Source organism: Microcaecilia unicolor, chromosome 14 (assembly GCF_901765095.1).
Source record: "Microcaecilia unicolor chromosome 14, aMicUni1.1, whole genome shotgun sequence".
In the NCBI taxonomy this organism is placed as follows: Eukaryota; Metazoa; Chordata; class Amphibia; order Gymnophiona; family Siphonopidae; genus Microcaecilia; species Microcaecilia unicolor.
In genome coordinates this window covers 18,420,375-18,441,222 of record NC_044044.1, presented here as the reverse complement: position 1 = coordinate 18,441,222, position 20,848 = coordinate 18,420,375, and the positions used below count along the sequence as shown (strand labels likewise).

The following is a 20,848-nucleotide window of genomic DNA, read 5'->3' as shown; positions in this document are numbered from 1 at the left end:
TTGATGCAAACAACTTAACCTTTTAATTCGCAACAATTTTGTGAAGCTATCACTTATATACTACGGGTTCTCAACCCAATCCCTGGGACACACCCAGCCAGTCAGGTTTTCAGGATGCCCACCATGAATATGCATGAGATCGATCTGCATACAACAGAGGCAGTGCATGAAAATTAATTTCATGCATATTCAATTGTGGATATCTTGAAAACCAGACTGGTCGAGTATTACCCCGAGGACTAGGTTGAGAACCCTTGGTTCAGACATATCATGTGTGTGCACCCCCCCCCCCCCTGCCTTTTGTAACCACAGAAGAGTTTTACAGTAACAGCACATAGTTTCATATATGCCATAGTAATATTCAGTAATGTTCTGTTTGGATTTTGTGCAGTCTTAAGGAGCAGCTTGTAAACATCTGGAGGTTTCTGGCAGCTGTAGCACTGTTCTATATCTATATATATAGACATGTTTTGGCAGTAGATTCTGAAAAAGGCTGAAGACTAGATGAAAGGCATCACACTTTGCAGTTCATCAGTTACTGGCCAATAAAGGTTGAATCCTTGCTGTGGATTCCATAAAAGATACAGTAGAGCAAGTGTCACCTTTATTTTCCTTCTGTTCGAGCCATTAAACCACTTTTGGTTCCACTCTTTATGACCTTGTCAGAACTTCTGGAATCCCAGTGACGATGCTTGCTGATCACCACAGATGGAGCCGGGACTCGGAATCCTGCTCGTCTACCCAACCGTTCCATGTTTCTTATTTCATACTGCAAACGAAGGGCTGGGAAAGGTCCTCTCCACGCCCCACTTTCACGCCGAACTGTACTTCTTGTTGGTTGTGCGAGTGACTTGAATTTGTTGTGCCACCTGCATGACACGGTAGCGTTCTCTCAGGTTCCTCCGCCGCACATGCTCGTTGGTGATCTCCTGGACATACTTGGAGGGGAACCATCCCTTCAGGCCATCTGATAGGCGGATGCCCTCATACCACCCTGTGGAACAGGAAAATAAGCTTAGCAGAAGCCGGTGGGTAACCTTTGTGCTCTGTGTGAGACTAGGAAAAGGGACACAAATCTCAAAAGGATAGCCACCGTCTTGTATTGTTGTGTAGAAACCGATTTTACTGATACTAACTACAAATATGGAAATATCAGAACCAGCTAAGGAGGATATAGCAAAGAAGTCATTTTGCACATTCAGGCTTATGTGGCTATATTTGTTGTTCTGTGATCAGCAGTTCAAAAGAGCAAAGTGGTTTCTCGCAGTCAAGGATTCTTCCATGTCAATGTTATTTGGTCTAAGAAGCACCCAACACCTGTCAATTATCATGAACCCAATGAAATGTGAGGCAGGTCAAAGGGAAGGCTAAGGACAGGGCTGGTCCTAGGGTCTCTGGCACCCCCTGCAGACTATGAGTTGGCGCGCGCGTGCGTGCTCCCCCCCCCCCCCCGCCCGCATCTCCTTTCTCTCTTCTCCCACCCTGCCCAGCAATTCTCCTTTGCCCCCATCCCCCTCCCATTTATGGCCACCTGCCCGCCCTCTTCTCCACCCAACATCCCCCTTTTTCTTCTTCCCACCCTGCGTGGTTTAAGTCTTTTTTAATTTACTCCCGTCCCAGCGGCAGCGTCATTTCAAAGCCCTGCCCGTCTCTAGCCTTCCCTCCCTTCGTGAGTTCGTTCCCTCAGAGTCCTGCCCTCGAGGAAATGACATCAGAAGGCGGGTCTCTGCGGTACGAACTCACGAATGGAGGAAAGGCTAGAGACGGGGCAGGGCTTTCAAATGATGCGGCTGCTGGGACGGAGGTACATTAAAGATTTAAAGCCCCAAGGGCGGTGCGGTATGGTGGCGCCCTTGAACGCATGCGCCCCCCTGCGGTGCTTACCCCGCTTACCGGGTTTGACCGGCCCTGGTTAAGGAGATGGCTGGCATCAAGTGAGCTCTAACCCCCAGGGCTCCTCTACTGATTGAACCTTCTCCCTGCTGGAGGCCAGATTCTTACCTTCCGTGGTCTTTCGAAGAACATTGATGATATCGGTGGGTTCCAGGCTCAGCTCGTCTGCCTGCGCTGCCACATAGGGCTCCACACACTGCACCTGCAGACAATCTAGACAGAGAAGAAGATTAGGGCGTAGCTGTGCACTCCGATATCAGCATAACATTACGCCTTGGTGTCTTTCAGAGCGGTAGTAACTTCTAAGAATTGGCTTCCAGCGTTGATTGAATGGAGATGTCCAATTTTTTTTCTCTCTCTAAAATATGTTATCAAACATCCTTCACTTTGTGGGCAAAAGGCTCTTGACAGCCACACTCACCCCAGTCTTCATAGATGGTGTCACTGTTAGAATGAGTTTGCTCCTTGTGCTTGGGAAAGGCTGCTATCCATCGATGCATGTCTGATCTAAAGGAGGCAAAGAAAAAGCAAGAACTGAAGGAACCAAGAATGATTAACATCAAACTTTGTGATCTGACAGACATAAGGGGGTAAAATTCGATATAAATATTGCCATACTGGGACAGACCGAAGGTCCATCAAGCCCAACATCCTGTTTCCAACAGTAGCCAATCCAGGTCACAAGTACCAGGCAAGATCCCAAAACAGTACAATACATTTTATACTACTTGTCCTAGAAATAAACAGTGGATTTTCCCCAAGTCCATTTTAATAATGGTCTATGGACTTTCCCTTTAGGAAGCCATCCAAACCTTTTTTTAAACCCTGCTAAACTGCTTTTACCACATTCTCTGGCAATGAATTCCAGAGTTTCATTACACATTGAGTGAAGAAATATTGTCTCAGATTCATTTTAAATTTACTACTTTGTAGCTTCATCGCGTGCCCTCTAGTCCTAGTATTTTTGGAAAGAGTAAACAAGCAATTCACGCCTACCCGTTCAACTGCACTCATTTTACAGACCTCTCCTCAGGACCCATTAGTCTTTTTAACTTTCCATACCCAATTCCTCTCGAGGGAACTCTTCCGTACTCTCACTCATTGGTTAGTCCTTTCACATATAGACTACTGCAGTGGTATTTATGCTGGTAGCCGAAAATTTATCCTGACAAAACTACAGACTACTCAAAACACAGCTGCTAGACTTATTTTAGGCAAATCACCTCTTCGTTTCAACCTGCATTGGCTCCCCATTTTAGATCGTCTAACCTTCAAAATCTGCTCGTTAACTCACAAGATTATCTATGGGGAGGCCCCTGCCTACATGGAAGATTTGATAGATCTACCATCCAGACATGCTTCCTTGACAGCTCGATCATACCTCAACTTACACTACCCAAACTATAAATCTGTTCGATATAAAATTGCTCTTTTCCTCATCCTTCTCCTATGTCAGCCCAAAGTCTTGGAACAGTCTACCAAAGTCCTTAAAAGAGATTGCCGACCATCAAATTTTCAAGAAATCCTTAAAAACATTTTTGTTTGAGAAGGCTTATCCCAACTACATCACTCAGTCCACACCCTTCTTCCTCTTGACTGAACCTGTTTCAAACAGTTATTAAGTCAATACCCTCATTGATATGTAACTTTATGTAACTTTGTAAGCCGCATTGTGCCCGCTTTTGTGGGAAAATGTGGGGTATAAATGTACTATAAATAAATCCTAAGTCGGGGTGGGGAAGGAGGGTCACATCAACTCCTTCCTCTCCTCTGTCAGAACATTCTCAGACTGTGCTAGACGACCACAGAGATCTGTAGCACGTTCCAGGTAACTCCTTCTCTGTGCAGGGCCAGCGTTGGAGGGGGGGGGCAAACAGGGCAGTTGCCCTGGGTTGGCCATCTCTCCCCCCTTCTTGTCACAGACCTGCCAAGTCTCCCGCATTGAGCAGGAGACTCCCCGCTTTGGCGGGACATCTCCTGCACTCCCGCCAAAGCGGGAAACTCATCTGCTGACAGAGGCGGTCTTATAATGAGGAAGTCTGCCGCACTCCTCCTCCGGCATCTTTCCCTTCCCTTCTATTTGCCGCCGCCGCCGCTGCTCCCCCTGGACCGGCATCTCCTTTTTTTCCTTCTTGCCCTGAGTGCTACCTTTAATTTGTTTCAAAACTTGCCAGGCGGTGGCAATGATTCAGAGGCGCTGCTCTGCCGCCAGCCCCGCATCCTCTCTCTACTGCGGTGGCCCGCCCTCTCTGAGGTCTACTGCTGTACACCGCCTTCGGTGAATTCCTTCCAAAAGGCGGTAAATAAATCCTAATAAATAAATAAATAAATTGCAGAAGAAAAAAATTCTGTAGTGTGCACCAGAATTCCCCCTCTACATATTTAGAGCCAGAGGGAATGTGTCCTTTATACCTGCTACTTACTGCGAGGGAGCTTTAAAGAGTCGCTCGCAGGTCTTCCCCTGATGGTTTTCCAGCAGCGTCAGGAAAAAGCTGTTCTCCATGCCAGCTCCGTGACTGCTCTCGCCGTGACCTTCCACCTGCACCAAGGAGCGATGAGCATAATCTACCACCACATACCTCTCCGAGCTGGAAGGAGAGAAACAAATCATGCCGTCTTAGTTTAACTGTAAACAATTTCTATTGAACAAATGAATAAAGTATAGTAATTCAAAAAGAAACAAGTGTTGGTCGATATTTTAAAATTTTTTTCATTTCTAACCGAACCCCCCCCCCCCCCCCAATCTCCCACCCCCCCTGTTCTGTTTAACAGTTTTATTCAGGATCAAATAAATCCAACATCAAACAATTAATCAACAAGGCAAAAAAAAAACAAAAAAACAACACATCATACAGCAAAAGTAGGAATAACACGTGATCCCAGTTTTGTTTGTGCGAAACTCCTGCACCCTCCCCCCCGATTACCTAACTTCCTGTCAAATATGATAGGTACACACAAGATAACATGCCTGTTAGTGTATTCCAAATGAAAGCAATACCAGGGTGGCATCCGCATCCCCATTCCATAGGCCTCTTATTTTTACTACTAAGACTCCATCCCTCAAATTCTATAAACACCACTGAAAGTTAGGCATGCAAAACAAGTGTTTTTGACTGGTTTTAGAAGTTACTCACAATTAGGGTTACCATATGTCCGGATTTACCCGGACATCTCCTCTTTTTGAGGACATGTTCGGGCGTCTGGTCGGGTGTTGCCAGTCTGCCCGTTTGTCCGGATTTCTGGACAAACGGGCGTGCAGTGGGCCTATCCTAGCCTCCCCTTCCTATCTACTGCCCTGGTGGTCTAGTGACCTCTTATAATAAACAACTTGTTGAGAAAAACAAAAAGATCGATTTTTTATTTTTTGAAGGAATGGCCATGCATTAAAGTTACAAACTACAACGTTAATGAGGAAGAGAATCAAAAAGATGCCAAACCGTACAGTTTCGTCTGTTTTTGAACGGAGTTGATAATTTTTTTGACTGACCCCGACGCAGCTCTACGAAACCCTGGCCACCGTTGGTCACGGTCTGTTCTGCGACAGTTGGAAGAAAGCGACTCCACAGCTAAGTACCTAAAGCTGTTATTTTTGACAAGATTTTGTTTAACTTTAAAATTCTCGAGAATAAACTTACCAGGGAGGTTTTTTTTTTTTTTTGGGGGGGGGGGGGGGGGGAGGTTGCCAGTGATAAAGTCAGCTTTCAGCTGGGAGCTTCTTGAGGTTTTTTTCATCCCTGTTTATTATTACTAATTTTTCCCACTGCTTACAGTTTTGAATATAGAGAATCTTTTTTCTTTTTATATGGTCATGCACTAATGTTCACGATAAATATGTGGGGTTCTCTTTTTTGTAAGTGCAAGTCAGCACTATGAACGTTACTGGAGGAAAAGCCTCGAGAAGCTCCTAGACTTCTTAAACTGTCTTACAGGAGCGGGACTTCATCATCATCGGCAAAAACCTCCATAATTAATGCTATAAATTTTATAAACTCAGCTTAGGCTGCCAGGTCTCAATTTATAGCATTAATTACTCTACGGAGGTTTTTGCCAATGATGATGAAGTCCCGCTCCTGTAAGACAGTTTAAGAAGTCTAGGAGCTTCTCGAGGCTTTTCCTCCAGTAACGTTCATAGTGCTGACTTGTACTTACAAAAAGTGAACCCCACATATTTATTGTGCATGTTAGCTGGTTTGGGTCTGTCTCCCCCAAATAGCATTATTTAGTTTACATGCACTAATGTTGCCGTTAGCACATAGCTATTAAAAATTATTACTGCGTGAGTGTTTACTGCCGCCTATCTTCTGGGCGGTAAGGGCTCAGGCACTAATCCATTAGCGCACGGTAAGGTAGACAAATGCCCCACCCTCCGCTCCCCAGACACAGGGCCAGATGCACTAAACTTAACGAGCCATTAACGAGCAAGTAGTAAACCCTGGCATGCACTAAAGGCCATTTTCCGATCACGGTACCAGCTAACGAAAACGGAATGCAGATGATCCAAAGGCTATTGCAAGGCTATTAAATGAGATGCACTACGGTTTTCCCATCCCCTTACTGTGAAAAACCTAACGGGAGGTCTACACCTCTCGTTGGGGCAAATCGGAAGAAAAAAATGACGTCAGGGACATCCTTTTTGCACGTCCTTCACCTGAAAAAAAATAAAACCCGCACTCCAAAGATGTTCTTTTTGGACGTCCTTCACTAATCTGTGCCACCCGAAAGGAAGACGCCGTGCCGCTCACCCCCTCCACAGCTTGCTGCAGGAAGGCTCCGATGCAGCTCGATCGTAGCAGGAGAGTGCAGTTGAGGACGCCCATCCAAAAAGACGTCCTTTTTGGACATCCTCCCCCCCCCCCCCCCCCGCAATAATAAAAATGGCCTTTTTGGACGTCCTTCACTCAGCTACGAGACCTTGTAGTCTCTGAGCCAATCACAAACGTGCTGTGATTGGCTCAGAGACTTCCAGGTTATACTGTCTACAAAGCAATTTTTTTTCATGCTTTGTAGACAGTACAACCAAGAATTGGGGGGGGGGGGGGGGGTCCCTGTCTGAAAGTGAGCATGAAGTCTTTTTATTCATTTTGCAACACAGTTAGAAGGACTAAAATGTTCTGGGAGATGCACACTTAATTCAGAGAGGGAGGGGAGCCCAATGGTTAGCGCAGTGGGCTGAGAACTGGGGGGGGGGGGGGGGCGGAACTGGGTTCACATCTCAATGCAGCTCCTTGTGACCCTAGATTAAGTCATGTAACCCTAAATTGCCCCAGGTACAAAACTTAGATTATGAGCCCTCGCGGGACAGAGAAAGTACCTGTATGTAATATGTAAACTGCTTTGGTTGTACCACAGAAATACAATATTTTATTTATTTATTTATTGCATTTGTACCCCACATTTTCCCACCTATTTGCAGGCTCAATGTGGCTTACATAGTACCATCAAGGCGTTTGCCCAGTCGGTTAATAGCAGAATAGTAATAATAATCAGGATTAGATCACCATCTAGAAAACTGTTGGGCCCTGAGTAGCTACCCACAGTCACAGGTCTGGAGTATTGGGATTTTCTTGTTTTTTTAAATTGTTTTGCAAAAAAAAAAAAATTTTTTAAACACAATGAGACTTTATACTAATGCAGCCAATAGATGGCACTGTTAATCTGTACCAGAATAAACAATTTTAAATGTGCTCATTCCCTGGCCACATGATGAGCCAACTGCAGCGCTCTTGAGGAACGCTAACAGAAAAAAAAAAAAAAAAAAAAGACATTTTTGGGGTACACTTTTAAAGCGCCTGTGGCCATCTTGAAACCATGGTCCTGCAAGCACATTTTCAAAGGGAATCTCCTTTTGAAGACAAGAGACAGACAGGAAGAGGACTGCAAGATGTACATGCAAAACCCTCTTGCAAAAGTTCCCTTCTTAAAATTCTCTGCTCCTACTCCACCCCTTTTCTGAGGTGGGCAAACATATCTACACTGTGAACAAAATGGATACTTCTGACTGTAACGAGGGACAAGGCATTCAACTGTCACTTTTCCCCAGGGCCGCCGAGAGACAAAGCTAGGCGTGGGGCAAAACAATCTTCAGGTTTCCTTCCTCCCCCGTCGCTGTTACCCCCCCCCCCCCCCCCCCACTACTGCTGCTTTTCTCCCCCCCCCCCCCCTTCTTCCTCCCCACTTTTCTCAACTACAGCTTCCTGCAGCCGGCAGCAATTTACAGTCTGAGGTCATCTCCGTAACCTTCCTTCTGCCACATCTCGCCCGCTCTACTGCAACTTCCTGTTTTGACGCTAAACAGGAAGTTGCAGTAGAGAGGGTGAGACACTGTTGAGTGAAGGAAGGCCACAGAGACAGCCTCGGACTGTGAATCGCTGCTGGCTGCAGGATCCTGTAGGCGAGACCTTCGGGGAGGAAGAGATGTTTTACTGCAGGAACAAAACTTTTTACCGTTCCCGTGGGGTGGTGAAAAGTTTTGTTCCTGTATCCGTGGCGATTGTCAGCGCCCTCGGAAAGCCTGGGGCCAGGCGGGGGCATTCCCCCCCCCCCCCTCCTTGGTGGCCCTGCTTTTCTCCTACAGGTAAACTGCTCTTTACTTGTGGGAAAGCTTTGAAAAAATTGTTCTTCTACTTCTTTTTGCGAAGTACGTAAACTTTATGGCCTACCTCTTTCTGTGTGTAATCAGCAGGAAGTCATTGAAAAGGAAGAAATAGACAGGCGTGAACCGGGGCTTGATCCCAAACAAGCTTCCTTTCTGTATCACCTCCGACAGCTCTCCCTGTTTCTCCAGGTAACGTGTCTGAGAAATGATGGGAACGGCCTTTGGGAGAGGTCAGATTAACAAAAGAACATCACAAAAGAACATCATGAACATTCTACAATGACAGAAAGACAAAATACAGCCATAAATGTAAGAACATAAGAGTAGCCCTACTGGGTCAGACCAATGGTCCATCTAGCCCAGTATCCTGTTTCCAACAGTGGCCAATCCAGGTCACAAGTACCTGGCAGAAAAACAAAGAACAGCAACATTCCATGTAGAACTGCAAACAATAGCAAGATTCTAGAATCCTAAAGAGTAGCAAGATTCCATTCAGAATCCCAAGTACATAAGTATTGCCATACTGGGACAGACCAAAGGTCCATCTAGCCCAGTATCCTGTTTCCAACAGTGGCCAATCCAGGTCACAAGTACCTAGCAGAACCCAAAATAGTAGCAAAATTCAACGCTACCAATCCCAGGGCAAGCGGTGGCTTCCCCATGTCTATCTCAATAGCAGACTATGGACTTTTCTTCCAGGAACTTGGCCAAACTTTTTTTTTTTAAACCAGATATGCTAAACGCCGCCACCACATCCTCAGGCAACGAGTTCCAGAGTAACTATTCTTTGAGTGAAAAACTATTGGTGACATCATCTCATGAAGGCAGCTGCATGGACTCTAGCGAGCTCGGTCCACCCGTTCCATTCTCTCCCTGCCCCTTACACACCAGTGTTTCTGCAGCAGCAGCAACAATCATCCCACCAGGGCTGGATTTATGCATATTTCCCCTAGTTCTATAAAGTTGTATGCAAAACTTAATTAACAGCCAATACTTGGCTATAATTCAATTCCTATGGGCTTCCTCTCTTTTGCCATGGGAGAGAATTACTAGGGTGGCTTTGTAAAAGAGACCCCCAATTTCTCATTGCCTGGGTTGCCCACGTAAGCAGCCCTTCGCTTTGGAGTCACCATGGTTTATGGCTGCATTTTCCCTACTGTCAAACGGAGTTGCTTATTTCTAATAGGGGTTTTCAATGGCCAGATCAGAAATATAGCCACACCCAGGGCCGCCGAGAGACTAGGCCAGGCCCGGGGCAAGGCCGCCCCACCTCCACCCCCAGTCGCTGCAGTCCACGGTCTCACCTGCCTGCCTCCTCGGCTCCGGGCCCCCTTCATTCAAAGCGGCAGTGGCAGATCGCATCTCTTCTGGCCTTCCCTCCCTGTGTCCCGCCCTCGTGGAAACAGGAAGTTACATCAGACGAGGGCGGGACACAGGGAGGGAAGGCCAGAAGAGATGCGATCTGCGACTGCGGCTTTGAATGCAGGGGGCCCGGAGCCGAGGAGGCAGGCAGGTGAGACCGAGAACTTCAGCGCCGGCGGCCTGACTCTGGCGCCGGGTCCCCCTTGGAGGCCCGGGCCCGGGGAATTTTGCCCCCCCCCCCCCTTCTCGGCGGCCCTGGCCACACCTTCCCTTCTCCCAGCCTCACTAATATACTGTGCCCCTACTACTAAGATAAGGGCTTGGGTGGGGTGGCTGCTGCTAGCACAGGGACGCTGGTGTGCACGGGGAGGAGGGTAAAATGTTTCAAAAATAACAGAACTTATTGGGAGTCCATGCAGCTGCTGTTATTGGGTGACATCTTAATGTTTATGGCTGCATTTTCCTGCTGTCCACGGAGAACTCCTGTTACAGGTAAGCAACTCCATTATGTATCCTGTGCAAAACACTGTATTTTACGATGAGGTGAATGTTGAGATGGGATGTGAAGAAAAAGAACTGGTGAGGCAGAGAGAAAGCAGCAGACCATTCCAGACAGTGTTTAGCATTACGAGATCCGCCATGTTCAGGCACGGAGAGAAGCCTGGATTTAGAAGAATGAAGGACGAGAGACGTGTAACTGCATCCAGAAAAAAGTGAGCCCCCTGAACATTTTGCAATAACAGCCGCAAACCTGCACCGAATTAATTCAAATTTTTACACGCACAAAGTAAATATCTATTTCAAACAATGTGGCGTGGTTTCGTAGAAATTCACCTTCACGTTACCGAGATGTCAAATTTGGAATACCACTAACTGTTCAAAACGCTAACTTTTGGGTAACGTCAACCTGAACAGTCTGAATGTTTAAATCTGATCTTTTAGCTCCGTATCCTTTTTCAACTCTTGAGTATTTTAATTAAAACTCAATCTTCTTTGTGGCAACATTTTGTTTCTTTATCAACACGCAATGACATCACGGATGACATCAGTGAGTAAGTAAATAATTAAGTCATGTCAGAAACTGAGATTTGTGACAGCAGTTTGTAAAAACTAAAAATCTCTTAAACGGGATGAGGGATTCCTATGTAAATTATACACATAAAAGTTTAATTTGGTGCAGGTTTGAGGTTGCTATTGCAAAATGTTTAGGGGACTCACTTTTTTCCCCCCAGACACAGTGTAATTCTGTTCAGTACCATGCAATGCTGATGGTACCCGAGATCAGTTTTTCTCACAGCCTTGCGGCTTCTTTGAAACGCAGTTCACTCACTTTCAGTTTATCGAACTCGATTTTCTGATTGATGTGGATGAGCTCCTCCGTCTGCTTCATGCGGCCCACCTCACTGTTACAATCCTCAATGATCTGCAAGATGGATACAGCATCTGTTGAGGGAGCGAACTGCAGAACCACTTAAGGAAAATCCTTTTAGCAGACGGGAAGAAGAACGATCACTATTCCCCAGCTCTCCCACCACCAACTTTAGATTTATGAGCCCGATATGGGTCCTCCTTTAAGCCTCCATCTCACCCTAATGCGTTTTAGCACCATTTAAACTAGAGGTCAGCAATCTTTTCAAGAAAAGAGCCATACAGAACATTTTCAAATAACGGCTTGTCGGAGGTTTCCACTGGAGTTGTTCACCAGGATGGGCCCCCCACCCCCTCAGAGTTTGCCAAGTTTTTTTTATCGACATACTACAAATCACCTTCTTGACCTAATACAGCTCGAGGCTCCCGACAGCCCTGCTGCTTTCGTTGCTGCTGCACATGAAAGAAAATTTTAAACTTCATATGGCGAGCTGGAAAATGAGCTCTGTGGGTTGCATCTGGCACGTGGGATATAATTTGGGGACCCTTCAGGTTTTTTTAAATACTTTTATTTAGTTTTTCAAACTGAACCGTAACACCAAAATGCGCAGTGTTTTTTTCTGCGTATACAGTATTAAGAACATAGGGGTACATTCAATAATAGTGCCTAAAGTTAGACATGGGATACAGGATGCTAAGCACAAATTCTATAATGGCCGTTCTGCGCAGAACTGTCTTTACAGAATACTAAGCTTCCACATTTGTGCGCTTAACTTTAGGTACATGCATTTACGCCAGTCTTAAATGCTCACACCTACCTATTGGTATTTAGGTGTGCAAATGTAAGTATTCTATAAAACCATGCCTAAATGCTGGGCATGTTCCTGATCTGCCCATGCCCCTCCCCTGGCCACACACCCCTTGGAACTGAAATGCAAGTATTCTATTAAATTGTGCCTAAATGCTGGACATGCCCCTGGCCCGCCCAGGCCCCTCCCCTGGCCACATCCCTTTTGGAACCAAAATATGAGTATTTTTAAAACTGTCCCTAAATGCTGGGTACACCCCCGACCCACCAATGCCCCTCCTCCTGGCCACTCCCCCTTTTGGAACCAAAATGCAAATATTCTATAAAACTGTGCCTAAATGCTGGACACACCCCTGACCCACTGAGGCCCCTCCCCTGGCCACACCCCCTTTGGAACCAAAATGCAAGTATTCTATAAAACCGTGCCTAAATGCAGGGCACGCCCCTGACCTGCCCATGCCCCTGGCCACGTCCCCTATAGAGTCATGAACTATAAAAATTAGGTGCACCATTTATAGAATCAGATTTGGATCAGGTACATGCATATGTGCTAATCTGTGCTAATCAACACTTGTAAAGGCCAGTTATTGATAGTTATATCACCAATTAAGCCAGCTAGTTTACACAAGTAACTGACCGTATTCGATAGGTGCGTGCCTAACTTTAAAGAACGAGTCCAATGACACATAACTGTCAAGTTCAATGATGTGCAACAACCCCCGCAGCTCTTCACCTCATTCACTCCCCCCCCCACCACAGTGTTCCCCAACTTTAAACACAAAAGACCACCAGTACTGTTCAAATGTTCCCCCTCCGCCCAGCACACCCTTGATGAGTGGTTAACAGACTGGTTTTTTTTTCCTTCAAATGGCGGCCTCTACACTGTATTTATTGCTCGGCACTTGCCAAAGGAATCCCAGGTTTTAGCAAAAACAGGGCAATTCTATTGCAATGCGGTGACATTATATTTAGACATCAAAGAGATATGACCAACTTTGGTTAATAAGCTTTTTTTTTTTTGGTATCTTTATGTTTATTGACAAATTTTTAAGTACTGCGGGTGAGGGAGGTTTATCTACCTGAGGGTTAATAAGCTTTTTACACTGGTGGTGTCGATTTACTCTCGCTGTAGTTGCTACCTGTGCAATGAACTTCTTCTGGCAGACTCGGTATCTCCTTAAGTGAAAATTGTCTTTATTAGAGCATACCCATAATGCATCAGTACAAGTAGCAAGAACAAAATTCAACCAAATAAGCAAACCACTGCATTAAGCGAAAGATCAAATAATTGTTTTTCTCAATTTACGTTGCAGAGTCCCCCCACAATTAACCACCCATCCCCTCCCCCAGACCTTAGCTCAAACTTCTTTGGCATTTAAGAGAATACTTAGAAGCTTTATAGTCGGTTAGACAGCCAGAAAATGTCTTCCAAACAGTCAAAAACGTTTCAGTCATTTATTTCCTCCCATGTAGGACACTGGGCAGTCAACCTTTCCATATGCAATAAATCCTGCATAGTATTTCTCCACATAGTACTGTAAGTGTGTGTGTATGGGGGGAGAGGGGGGTTCAGGTTGTATCCAAACTAATAAAATACATTTTTTTTTGTGGTATCTCCTTATTTAAAAGAAAAGTACTCCATTCACTTTTTACACTTGCACTCTCAAAATATCTTTAGGGGATCATAGTAACATAACATAGTAACATAGTAGATGACGGCAGAAAAAGACCAGCACGGTCCATCTAGTCTGCCCACGATAAACTCATATGTGTATACCTTACCTTGATTTGTACCTGTCTTTTTCAGGGCACAGACCGTATAAGTCTGTCCAGCAGTATTTCCCGCCTCCCAACCACCAGTCCCGCCTCCGGCACAGATCCTCGATTTAAACAAAAGTTGCCCCTTTCCCTTATACAATAGGATTTGTTCTTACCTTAGATACTGATGTCAGGGCCTTCATGGCATTCTGCTCAACCCTAGAGCCTTCCTTTGTCTGCTTCAGTATATTCTATAAAGAAAAATCAGTCTTTCACTACTGGATACTAGCAGTAGCCCAACACACCCCAAGACAGGATCCTTCTCAAACAGCAGAATCCGGATCCATAAAAGACACATCTTACACAGGAATGAAAGCATCCACCCTGGGGTGACTATAACCAACTTTACAAGTTTATTTCAATCTTGCTATCCCACAAATCAAAACAGTATATCTATGCGGCTTGCAATTCTAAAAAAATTCATACAGAAAAAAAAAAAAAAGCGAAATAAATCAGAGAAGACAGGGCCGCTGAGAGACTGAGCCAGGCCCGGGGCAGGGCCGCCGCCGGGCCAGGGGCAGAATTGTCATCGCCGCCGCCACCCCCTTCCCCCCGCCGCGCCCCCCTCCCTCCCAACCGAAGTACCTTGGCTGGCTCCACTAGCTGTAGGTAGCGCAGCTCCTTCCTCTGCCCAGCATTGCCTGCCCCTGCTTTCCTCAGATCGCACATGCTCAGTCTCAAAACTGCGCACGCGCGGCCTGAGGGCCCAGCAGCTGCTAGGCAGGCAATGCAAGGGGGGCCTGGCACCGGAATTTTCTCTCTCCTGTTCCTGTCGGGAAACGATCACCCAAGTCCCGTCAGGAGCAGGAGAGAGAGACCCCTGGGCCGGGCCCCCCCTTGAGGCCTGGGCCTGGGGAATTTTGCCCCCCTCTCTTGGTGGCTATGAGAGAAGAACAAAGGAAAAGCAGCAAAGGGAGGGAGAAACGGAAGTGCAATAATTGATAGGAAAGAGGGGGATTAGCAGGGACAGAGGGAAGGAAAATATATCTGAACTGGCTTGCTGGCCAACAAGCCCACCCCACAAACAGTTTTATCTAAACGCAAAAGCGTCTTCAAAAAGGAACGTCTTAAGATCCGTTTTAAATTCAACTAAGGAGGTTTATGATCTAAGATAGGGGACTATTGTGTTCCAGAAATTAGGACCTACAACTGAAAAGAATTGACTCGCGTGTAATATGTCTAATATGGTGAAAAGATGGAACCGTCAGAAGATGTTGAGAAATGTGGAGAACATGAGAAGGGACATATGGAGTTAACCTACGAGTCAGAAAAGGAGGAGTTTCAGAGGTTTTAATTCTGGAAACCAAAAGAAGAATTTTGTAGGTAATTCCATGTGCAAGAGGTAACCAGTGTGCGCTTTTAAGAAGTGGTGTAACATGATCCTGTTTCCTTGAACCTGTGATTAATTTAATAGAAGTAACATGGACAAAAGTGTTAAGGTTATCCTGTGAACATTAAACTGGAATTACCAATAGCATCATCGGATCCAGTTCTGTGGGTGCTTGAGCACCCCTAAAACTGAACAAACTCCTCAAATGTGTCCATTGAGAGGTAAGGTCCATTAGGTTTGGCACCCATAATTTTGAAAAGTTGGCTCCCATGAACAGCATCAGGGAATTTTAGGGGTCCAGGAGGAAGAATCCCACCTTAGTTATTCCCTTATCCCTTATTTGTCCTGTTTGTCTGTCCTAATTAGATTGTAAGCTCTGTCAAGCAGGGACTGTCTCTTCATGTCCAGTGTATAGCGCTGCGTACGTCAAGTAGTGCTATAGAAATGATAAGTAGTAGTAGTAGACTTTGGGATTCTGGAATCTTCTTACTCTTTGGGATTCTGCACAGAATCTTGCTAGTCTTTGCCCTTATCCTTTATTTGTCCTGTTTGTCTCTCCTGATTAGATTGTAAACTCTGTCGAGCGGGACTGTCTCTTCATGTTCAAGTGTACAGCGCTGCATATGTCTTCTAGCTCTATAGAAATGATAAGTAGTAATAGTCTTTGGGATTCCGGAATCTTGCTACTCTTTGGGATTCCGCACGGAATCTTGCTACTGTGGGATTCCGGAATCTTGCTACTCTTTGGGATTCCGCATAGAATCTTGTTACTCTTTGTCCTTATCCCTTATTTGTCCTGTTTGTCTGTAATTAGATTGTAAGCTCTGTCAAGCAGGGACTGTCTCTTCATGTCCAGTGTACAGCGCTGCATACATCTAGTAGCGCTACAGAAATGATAAGTAGTAGTAGAAGTATGATAGTGTGATGAGTACCTCAATTAGCATCTTGATGCGCGTGATCCTCTGGAAGGGTAGGAGCAGGAAGGACATGAAGGGCAGGCGCTGACACTGCGGCAGCTCCTGTAGCCGGGTGATTACTGTGGCAAAATGCACGTTCTTCTCCCTGAAGACAAGACGAGCAGAGAAGCTGAGCAAGAGGTAGAAAGATCATCAATCTTACACTAAATCAGACCTGTGCGCCATTGAAACCAGCATCCAGGTAGATTGAAAAAAGTACCCAAACAGACCTAAATGGGGCGATCAGCTGCAAAAAGTGGGAAGACTCTTTAGAAGAGGCTCTTTCTTTTGAAATCCGAGGTACAGTGTATACCATGAAAAATAGACCCCCCCCCTTCCCCCATCTCTATAGATTATTCTAGGGTGGTGCTTTCTCAACCCAGTCCTTGGGGCACACCTAACCAGTCAGGCTTTCAGGATATCTACAATGAATATGTATGAGATATGCTGCTTATCCTAGAAATAAGCAGTGGATTTCCCCCAAGTCCATCTTAATAATGGCTTATGGACTTTTCTTGCAGGAAATTATCCAAACCTTTTTTTTTAAACCCTGCAAAGCTAACTGCTTTTACCACATTCACTGGCAACTAATTCCAGAGTTTAATTACACGTTGAGTGAAGAAATATTTTATCTGATTTGTTTTAAATTTACTACTTTGTAGCTTCATCGTGTGGCCCCCTAGTCCGAGTATTTTTGGAAAGAGTAAACAACCGATTCACGTCTACCCATTCCACTCCACTCATTTTATAATACTTCCAGTTATGCTTGAGCATTTACACTAGCCATTGAGTTAGCTTAAGTACACACTCCTAAAGTTAGGCACATAACTGTGGACTTACACTAGTATTCAGCATAGGCGCCGACTCTGTGGGTGCTCGAGCACCCCCAATATTTCAACCACTGGAAGTTCCCTTCGTCCCTCCTCTCTCCCTTCGAGTTCCAGGCCCCCTCCCTCCGAATTTTAAAAGTCATCTTACCTCGTCGGGGTTACAGCGGCAGCAGCGGTGAAAAGTGTGCAGGCTTGGTGCTTAGTTCAGTCTTCCCTTCACTCTCCCTCAAGGGCAGGGCCAGAGCTGAGAGAGAGAGAAGGGAAGACTGAACTAAGCGCCGAGCCTGCATGCTTTTCACCGCTGCTGCCGCCGTAACCCCAACGAGGTAAGATGACTTTTGAAATTCGGAGGGAGGGGGCCTGGAACTCAAAGGGAGGGAAGGAGGAGGGGGGGCCTTGGAACTCGGAGGGAGGGGGGACGACCCTGGAACTCGGAGGGGGGACCCTGGAACTCAGAGGGGGGACCGGAGGGAGGAGGGACAAGGGAGGGGGATGGGGAACGCACCACCTGTAAAAAAAAAAAAAAAAATTCAGCACCCCCAATCATTTTGAAAAGTTGGCTCCTATGGTATTCAGTAACAGCGATTATGCGAGCAATTGCCGATACAGAATTCACGCTCAGCGTGTGCCATCCTAGTGCCAAACTTTAGGTGAGTTATAGAGAATTACCCCTCATATGCAAAGAGGATACACTCTTTTGAAAAAGTGCATCTATTTCAACCACTACGCATGCGAAAATGGTGCGTGTGTGCATGCATGCACCATCGGGAAGAGAGTGCACTCCCACTTGCACCGCCGCTGCCCCCCCCCCCCCCCACGTTTTTGTCCTTGCGTGGAGCCCGGGCCCAGCAAGCCACTTGCACTGCCGTTCCACCCCCCCCCCCTCACACTGCCGCTACCACACCTTTTTATCTGCCTCCAAGGGGGGGGTTCACACCAGCAAGCCTCTTCCTGCATCCCTGTTCTCACAATCTGTTCTCTTCTGCTCCTGTCTGTCCTGGGAGTCAGGACCCAGATGATTACCATGATTTCGCAGTACTGCGATCAACCGCGTCCTGGGCGGCACACAGGAGCAGGGGAGGACAGACCCACAAACAGGCAGCAAGAAGAAGCTTGCCAGCGCCGGGCCCCCCCCCCCCCCCCCCCCTTGGAGGCCGGGCCCGGGGAATTTTGCCCTCCCTGCCCCCCCTCCTCTCAGCAGCCCTGGCACCTGGCCGGTTAAACAGTACTTAGTCAGTTACTTGACGATATTCAGCAGGAGATAGCTGGCTTTCTCCCACTGAATATTGCCAGTTAGCCGGTTATATCGCCTGATACAACCAGCTATTCGCCAATTTTCAGTATGAGTTTGGTGACCATATTTGGTTGGGCAACTACCTCAAATACCTTTGGCCAGTTTAATAAACATAAGCAACCAGCTCTGAGTATCAACTTGGCCGGTTGTGTTTAAACCAGCCACAAATAAACTGGATATTCAGTGCCGGTCACCGGAAACGACCCGGCATTGAATATCCGGGCTCAACGCTGACCACGGGAGGCAGCCCAGCTACATCCCTATGGTCTGAATATCCACCCCAAAATGAAGATTTTCTGTCTGCTCATCCTTTAGTACACACTGCATTCAAACCATTGTACAAAACCCCACGGATTCAGCCGCGTCTCTGGAAGCAGGCGATGGGAGAGCAATTACATGAGGGTGCTGTAGGTTTTCTCCTGGTACACCTGGTTCCGTACATAGTCCTTATAGGCCTGGAAATTGTGCTGTGCGTGGTGATGAATAAGATCGCAGATATCGCTGATCTCCAAACTCTCATCCACACGCTCTTCTAGGTCCTTCAAAAACCTGTAAGGTCAGAGAGGGGCGACACAAACAAAAACCCAACAAGTCAAATGTCGGTACTTATATCTCAACAAGCACAAGGAAGAAGAAATGGACCAGAAACTTCCAAGGAACCAGTTATGGATGTATAAATACTTATTCAGCAAATCACCTCACCGAAAAGGATCAGACATGGGACTGTGTTTCAGCAGAGACCGCCTGCTTCAAGGGTCACATGCACTGTGGAAAACGATAAGGTACGTAGGAACGAGGTGCTCCATATGTGGTAATCAAATGCAAAAACAGGTCTTCACCCCAAAAACATTTTCCCAGTTCCAAGCTGGAGATTTTCAGGCTCATTTTCAAAAGAGGACATCCATCGTTTGACATAAAACGGAAGATGGACGTCCTTCTCCCAGAGACGTCCAAATCGGTATAATCGAAACCCGATTTTGGACGTCTCCAACTACAGTCCGTCGCAAGGACGTCTAAAGTTCAAGGGGGAGTGGCGGAGGTGTAGCAAAGGTGGGACTTGGGCATGCCTAACACTTGGATATCTTTGACCCATAATCAAAAAAAACAAGGACGTCCCTGACGAACACTTGGACGTTTTCACCCAGACCTGTTTTTCTTACGAATAAGGCACAAAAAGGTGCCCGAAATGACCAGATGACCACTGGAGGGAATCGGGGATGACCTCCCGTCACTCCCCCAGTGGTTACTAACCCCCTCCCACCCTCAAAAAACATCTTTAAAAATATGTCGTGCCAGTCTCAGATGTCATACTCAGGTCCGTGACAGCACATGCAGGTCCGAGGAGCAGTTTTAGTGGGTACTGCAGTGCACTTCAGACAGGCAGACCCAAGCCCATACCCCCCCTACCTGTTACATGTGTGGAGGAAACAGCGAGCTCTCCAAAACCCACCACAAACCCACTGTACCCATATATAGGTGCCTCCCTTCACCCGTAAGGGCTATGGTAGTGGTGTACAGTTGGGGGTAGTGGGTTTTTTTTGGGGGGGCTCAGCACACAAGGTAAGGGAGCTATGTTCCTGGGAGCATTTTATGAAGTCCACTGCAATGCCCCCTAGGGTGCCCGGTTGGTGCCCTGGCATGTCAAGGGGACCAGTGCACTACAAATGCTGGCTCCTCCCACGCCCAAATGGATGTTTTTGACATGGACGTCTTTGGTTGATGAGGCAAACGCTTCATTTTTCAACCCTCTGTCTGGAGGTCACTGAATTACTGCATTCTCTCAATAGTAATTCATAATTTAATATCACCTTTCAGCTCAGGGCTGGGCAACCTCAGTTTGAGGTGCCACAATCCAGTCAGGTTGTCAGGCTTTCCATGATGAATACGCACGAGATCGATTTGCATGCGCTGCCTCCACTGTATGCAAACAGATCTCGTGTATATTTATTGTGGAAATCCTGAAAACCCAACTGGGTTGTAGGCCCTCAAGGACCAAGGTTGCCCACTCCTGTTTTAGCTTATTAACAGCAGCTAATTTCAAACTCTGATCAGCAACTTATCCCACTTCAGTAAGGCCAGAAATAATCTACGAACGGGTGGTTTCGTTGCCTTAAAAACAGCAAAGAACGCCAGTCAACCTCTGAAAGAAAGGTGTCCCCTTCCAGCCATACACCAAAAGAAGGACACCTTACCATTCTCTAATGCCTGGTGTTTCCTCTCCCATGCCCAAGTCTGACTCAGCTCACTCATGGGAAATTAACTGTGTATCTGTGAAGTTGGATATGGAAATAAATGACTCCGCATTTCCCTTCTGGAAGTTCTCTCCTTCTTGATCTTCACCAAAAAGAGGCTGCACAGCCTGGTGGTAACTGATCTTATCTGAGAAGTAGGAAGAGGTTATCATTAGATTTCCCTTCCATGAAGAATATAAACTATCAATCAATTTGGGAGCGTTCTTTTGTTTTCCAAAGTGCCAAGATTTGGAATGATATCCCGTTCTAGCTTCGTCAAATTACATCCTATTTAGAAAAGCTCTTAAGACCTATTTGTTTCTGAATCAAAGACTGTAAAGATGAACTTAATATGGATATTTG

At 46.2% G+C, this 20,848-nt stretch overlaps 1 protein-coding gene across 2 annotated transcripts in view; it reads right to left on the bottom strand.

The window, feature by feature from the left end:
• Nucleotides 1-272: 272 nt before the first annotated feature.
• ARHGEF15 (Rho guanine nucleotide exchange factor 15) overlaps nt 273-20,848 on the bottom strand; it is a 61,211-nt gene continuing 40,635 nt past the window's right edge. For both annotated transcript variants that reach the window (XM_030187539.1, XM_030187540.1), the window contains 9 exons: nt 18,651-18,803; nt 16,107-16,236; nt 13,961-14,035; nt 11,181-11,273; nt 8,553-8,707; nt 4,317-4,481; nt 2,315-2,400; nt 2,002-2,106; nt 273-994 (listed from right to left, as the gene is read on the bottom strand). In XM_030187539.1, coding sequence (XP_030043399.1) covers nt 813-994; nt 2,002-2,106; nt 2,315-2,400; nt 4,317-4,481; nt 8,553-8,707; nt 11,181-11,273; nt 13,961-14,035; nt 16,107-16,236; nt 18,651-18,803 — 1,144 coding nt within the window. In that variant the 3' untranslated portion in view covers nt 273-812. The remainder of the gene's footprint in view (nt 995-2,001; nt 2,107-2,314; nt 2,401-4,316; nt 4,482-8,552; nt 8,708-11,180; nt 11,274-13,960; nt 14,036-16,106; nt 16,237-18,650; nt 18,804-20,848) is intronic.